This window comes from Sinocyclocheilus rhinocerous, unplaced genomic scaffold, assembly GCF_001515625.1.
Source record: "Sinocyclocheilus rhinocerous isolate Xijiao unplaced genomic scaffold, SAMN03320098_v1.1 scaffold11881, whole genome shotgun sequence".
In the NCBI taxonomy this organism is placed as follows: Eukaryota; Metazoa; Chordata; class Actinopteri; order Cypriniformes; family Cyprinidae; genus Sinocyclocheilus; species Sinocyclocheilus rhinocerous.
In genome coordinates, this window is record NW_015660650.1 from 14795 (window position 1) to 20109 (window position 5315).

The following is a 5315-nucleotide window of genomic DNA, read 5'->3' on the forward strand; positions in this document are numbered from 1 at the left end:
GGCTGCAGTTATACCCTTCTCCCTGACCTCGGCGGCTGGTCTCGTTTTGCTCTCGCGGTACTTTGATGGCACATGTGATCGTAAGGCGGCTGCAGCGCCGATCAAAGTGGTTAAGGCTAGAAGGGATACGTGTGGAGCTACTGGGCATGCGCATGTCAATACAGCGTAATTTTTGTCACACTGTACAACAATAATTACTATTTTTTTCAATATTGTAAGGGGTAGGTTTAGGGTTGGGGTAGGTGTAGATGTTAATAAAACACAATCTAATAGGTAGAAAATTAATTTAATTGTTCGTTTCCGGTTGGAGCTGTAGTCGGACAAATGTTCTAACCAGAATGCATGGCTTTTGTCAGGCGGCAGCCGATCTTTGCTGCGCCGCATGAAGTCGAACAAGCCTAATGATTTCTGAAGGATCACGTGACACTGAAGACTGGAGTAATTATGCTGAAAATTCAGCTTTGATCACAGCAATGAATTACATTTTAACATAGATTGACATAGATTATCTATATAATATTGGAGATATGGGTAAACCAAACAATTTCATGGCATTTTATGTAGATTGATCATCTGGAGTTGCATGTGTTTTAATCGTGCATAATTCTGATGTTTTTTTTATTTTTTTCATAGGTTTATATGCCAACAAGCAGTTCTTGGAGGAAAGGCTCAGCTCTGCTAATCAACAACATTACATTTGACCGTAGTGAGTACAACAGGCCCGGGGCAAAGCTAGATGAGGAAAACATGGAGTGGCTGCTGAGAGCTTTGGGTTACAGCGTTGAGAAACACACAAATCTCTCTGGAGATGTGCGTAAGACAAAAGTCTGGCTTCATGAAACCAATACTGCCCAGTACAGCTACTAGATTTCTAGTGTGGAAATAGAAATGTGAACACATATTTAAGTCGAATTAGACTCTATATTTTAAACCATGTATTTCTTCTAAACATTGATTATTTATTCACAGGCAATAAATAGAGCAGTCAAGAACTTCTCTAAACGTTATGAACATCGAGACTCGGACAGCACCTTTGTGGTCATCATGTCCCATGGGAACAGATTTGACAATAAAGATGCCATTTTAGGTGTCCATTATCAGAGAAAGAACCCCAATGATTACTTCTTTGTTGAGAACATCTTCTCCCATCTGAACTCAGTCAATTGTCCGGCTCTGATTGATAAACCAAAGGTTATTCTTATTCAGGCCTGCAGAGGAGGGACGACAATAACATGCTGTTATTGCATTGCAATTTCTCATTTCTCTTTGTATTTCCCAGTTTCTTAATTTATTCACCTTGCATGCTGCAATATCAAGTCATTCACAGTATGTGAAAATGTCCCACACATGAATCATTTCTCTGTCCAGGTGATGATGGAGGTGTGTATGTTAGTGACAGTGCGTTTGAATCAGACTCCTGGGTTCACAAGGAGAAAGACTTTGTCTGCTTTATGTCCAGCCTCCCTGGTGAGTCCTCAGAAACACTGATTGCTGAAATGAGATTGATTTGTTGATTACATTTGGCAGTTCATTTTGTTCCCAAGGTCAGGTAGAAGCTATTAAAACAACTTAGTTTTCCTTTTGTTAAATATATTAGTTTGTTTCACACTCTGAAGAAGAAACTGCCATGGTGAACTGCTGAAACTCAAATGTTTGATGAAACATCATCCAAAATGGCAAACGTTTCTTCTTTAATGAGCAAACTTTCAAAGGTTGCTTTGTACTTTATTGTATGACTTGACAATGACTGAATTATCTCCACAGATGTCTGTGCATACAGGAATCCTCACAATGGAAGTTATTTCTTCAATTACATAGTGGATGTGTTCAGTACAAGCGCTCATAAATATGACATTATGGAGTTGTTCAGGAGGGTAAATTGTTTTTCTTTATTCCTGCTATCTCTTTCATTTTATTCACCCCAAGTGCACTGCTCAGTTAAAATGAATGAGTTTGCTTCTTGTCACATTCAAATATGAAATAAAAACTTAAATGTGTATTTTGGATGTTTTCTTTCCCCTAGTCTGAAAGAAGTCATGTTATGGAAGTAAAGTAGCCCAAAATCTCAAAATCTACGAGTGCATGAAAAACAATTAACATATTCATAATAAAACACATTCTAAATATACACACACAGTACAATAAATGCAATTATAAAGTATTATTATTATTATTTTTTTTTTTTAATTAAACTGATCTCATTTAATGACATTTTCTTATATACTACACTATTGCCATAGTATTATATTAACCATAAGTTAACCTTTAAAGATAAGTTTTACCTTATTTTAAATAAGTAATTGTTTTAAAAAGTAGCCTGCTTATATAATTAAAAAAAAGTAAATTTTGCACAAAATAAATTTGATATAAAATTTATTTGAAAATGTAGCCATGTGCAGTAATATTGAAAATTGAGAATGTGACGCATCATGATATTGAGTTGATAATGATAATCGTAACTGAATTGAAACCAGTGAAGATTCACACCCCTATTTTTAAGATGGCAGTACTGACAGAGATTCTGTCAACAAAAAGCATAGAAACTGCAATTTTGGTTAAAATGTAAAGCTGTAAAGATGTATTTGCACAGCAGAAGAATTAATTAGGAAGAAATGTAGATTAAGAATCGTTTTAGAATCGGATCGTGACTCCCAGAATCCGAATCGGATCGGATCGTGAAGTGCCTAAATATTCCCACCCATAGTCTTAAACTAAGAGTAAGGGGGCGGGGTTGAGCTTGTTGCTATGGATGATGTCAGCATACTTACTAACTATGCACACAGTGATTGGCTGATAGTCTCTTTCAGAGATTTATTCATGGAAATATTGTAGAGCACTATATTATGTTCAAATAATATTCACACATGGATATATTTAATATCCATATTCAAATAAAGGTTTAAAAATAAAAATGTTGCCACATTCAAATTTTAAAATGCAGGCTAAGTGTCACTATTTAAACAAATACCGTATATGTTCAGCTAATTGTCAGCCTCTTATATGTGTGCTCCTCGTAAACAATTAGCGGATATGCACATAAACAGCTTTTTAACCCTCAAGCATCCTTAGCAGCCCTTAATTTGTCCTTCGTCGCAGGTGTGATCCCTTTTTTTTTTTATATAAATGTCATATCACTGTCTTTGATAAAATAAAAACGATCAATTTATGCAATTTTTTTAATTTACCTCTAGAAGTACCATATTTTATGCAAAATATGCTTATTTTTATGTTATATTTAATATTTCTTATACTTCAGTAAAAAAGTATAATTTTAACTCAAATTTTCTGAGTTAGTAGCAGCGTTGTATCTGAATCCAGTGTCGAGTCCTAGTTTTTAATCAATTCAGTTTAAGTGTGAGACGTTTATTAATGTCTTTTCATATTAATTTTATGTTGTTACTTTATTTGATTTGATTTTATACTACACACGACATGGAATCGTCTGTACTAAATATCCAAGTCCGAGTTCACCTGAGTCCATCCGAGTCCGTCCAAGTCCAAGTTCATTCACAATTGCAGTCCGAGTCCGAGTCCGAGTCCAAGTCCCAAGTCCAAGTACTACAACTCTGGTTAGTAGAACTTATCCGGGTTTACAGTGCAGTGGCTACTGATCCATCCTTGAGTTTCAACTTTTTAGCAAAACCTGAAACCTGAAACCTCAGAAAGCAGTCTGCTGTAAAATGATTTGAGCAAACATAAATGCATTTAGGTAGATTGGGGGGCACATTCCCCTCAAAAACAAACGTAAACCACTGCATATTCAGCGGCTCAGATGTCGGGAGTAAATGACGACTGCTGTGTTCATTATTACATCAACAACAGAACACCTCAATCGCTTAGGAGTCATTCTTGTCTACATCTGCTCCGGTGTCGAAACAACGGCGGTCTGTGTACATCTCACTCAGTGCGGGTCTATGCTAAAACAGCAGTGTCCGCCAACAGTCGTGGGAGGGGCCTGTGCAAATTGACATCACTTTCTCCAGAATCTGTGAACGGCTTGTTCTGAGACAGTGCTTATGATTTATGGGGATTAAAAAAAAAAAGCACTGGGTGGATTTTTATCATTATAGTGTAGGTGTGTACACACACTGCTAACACACATTTCAGTTCAAATAACTTGTTAAAGTGAATTTTGCATCCGATGTCCCCTTTAATGTCTTTTGTTTCAGTTGATTTCATTTAAGGCTGTGGCTGAAGTCAGTTGTAGTTCTTGTTTCTCTTTTCTTCAGTGATTCTGCTTGTTAACAGCAGCTGTTCATCACTAATGCTCAATCAGCACTTAATTAATCACACAATTATCTCATTAACGTTAACTCTGCATCAGTGTTACTTTAACACTCTTGTAGAGTGGGACCATATATGCTCTGAGCAGTGTTAATTTAACTTATGCCGAGTTCACACTGCACGATTTTCAAAGTCGTCGGATCGCCTTTGTTTTCACACTGCGTGACTATCTGGGGTAGAATTCAGTAGCTGCTGTGTTCACACTGCACGATGGATCGGCGACAGGGGGTTTCACACTGCATGACTTCACAATAGAAAGAATCGCCAACAGCTCTGTCTGGTCCACAAACTAGGTTTCACAACAAAACACACGCGAGAAGTGATAAGGAAATAACGCGAGAACCCGCGTGCGTCAGACCGGAGTTCTCAAGCTAGACTGGAATTGTTTTAAAAAATATATATATATAGCCCGCAAATTGTCTGTGAGCTGATTTCCAGCTACAAGGAGAAAAAGAAAAACAGATTATGCAGGAGGGAGATGCAGGGAACAGGGATTGGGTGTTCTGCAAAGAGAGTTGGAGGTAAATAATTTTGCAGTAACTGTTATGCTGATGTTGTGGCTGGTCAAGCAAATGTTTGTGCTTGTTTCTGTATGATATAATTGTTCATATATCTATAAAAATACTGATATTCTGGTCTATAGCCTAACTCCTCCCCGAACTTCCCTCTGCCCTGTATCTTGGTCTCTCATTGGCTGTAGGTCATCGCCGATGTAGTTTTCAGTCAGAACTCATTGCACACATCGTGATTGTGAATCACCGACAGCTCCAGATATTTAGCATGCCAAATATTTTGCGGGCGTCGACGATTCCCTCAGATCGCGTGTTTGATAATTCACACTGCATGATTGTCACTCGCGTGAACAAGCACCGATTTGCCTCTGATTTCGGGCATTTGTCGGCGATTTCGCAAAACCTGTCGGCGAGTGAAAAATCGGGCTAAAATCGTGCAGTGTGAACTCGGCATAATAAACAGTAAAATGAGAGAAACAGTGATTTCACACTGTCTGACAACAATATCAGAACTAGCAG

At 37.6% G+C, this 5315-nt stretch overlaps 1 protein-coding gene across 1 annotated transcript; it reads left to right on the forward strand.

Annotated features, from left to right (window-relative positions):
* Window positions 1-527: 527 nt before the first annotated feature.
* Window positions 528-1372, forward strand: LOC107725411 (caspase-1-B-like). The gene is made up of 4 exons (XM_016534657.1): window positions 528-551; window positions 634-810; window positions 970-1268; window positions 1369-1372. The coding sequence occupies exons 1-4, from the start codon at window positions 528-530 to the stop codon at window positions 1370-1372; spliced, it is 504 nt and encodes a 167-aa protein (XP_016390143.1).
* Window positions 1373-5315: the final 3943 nt, after the last annotated feature.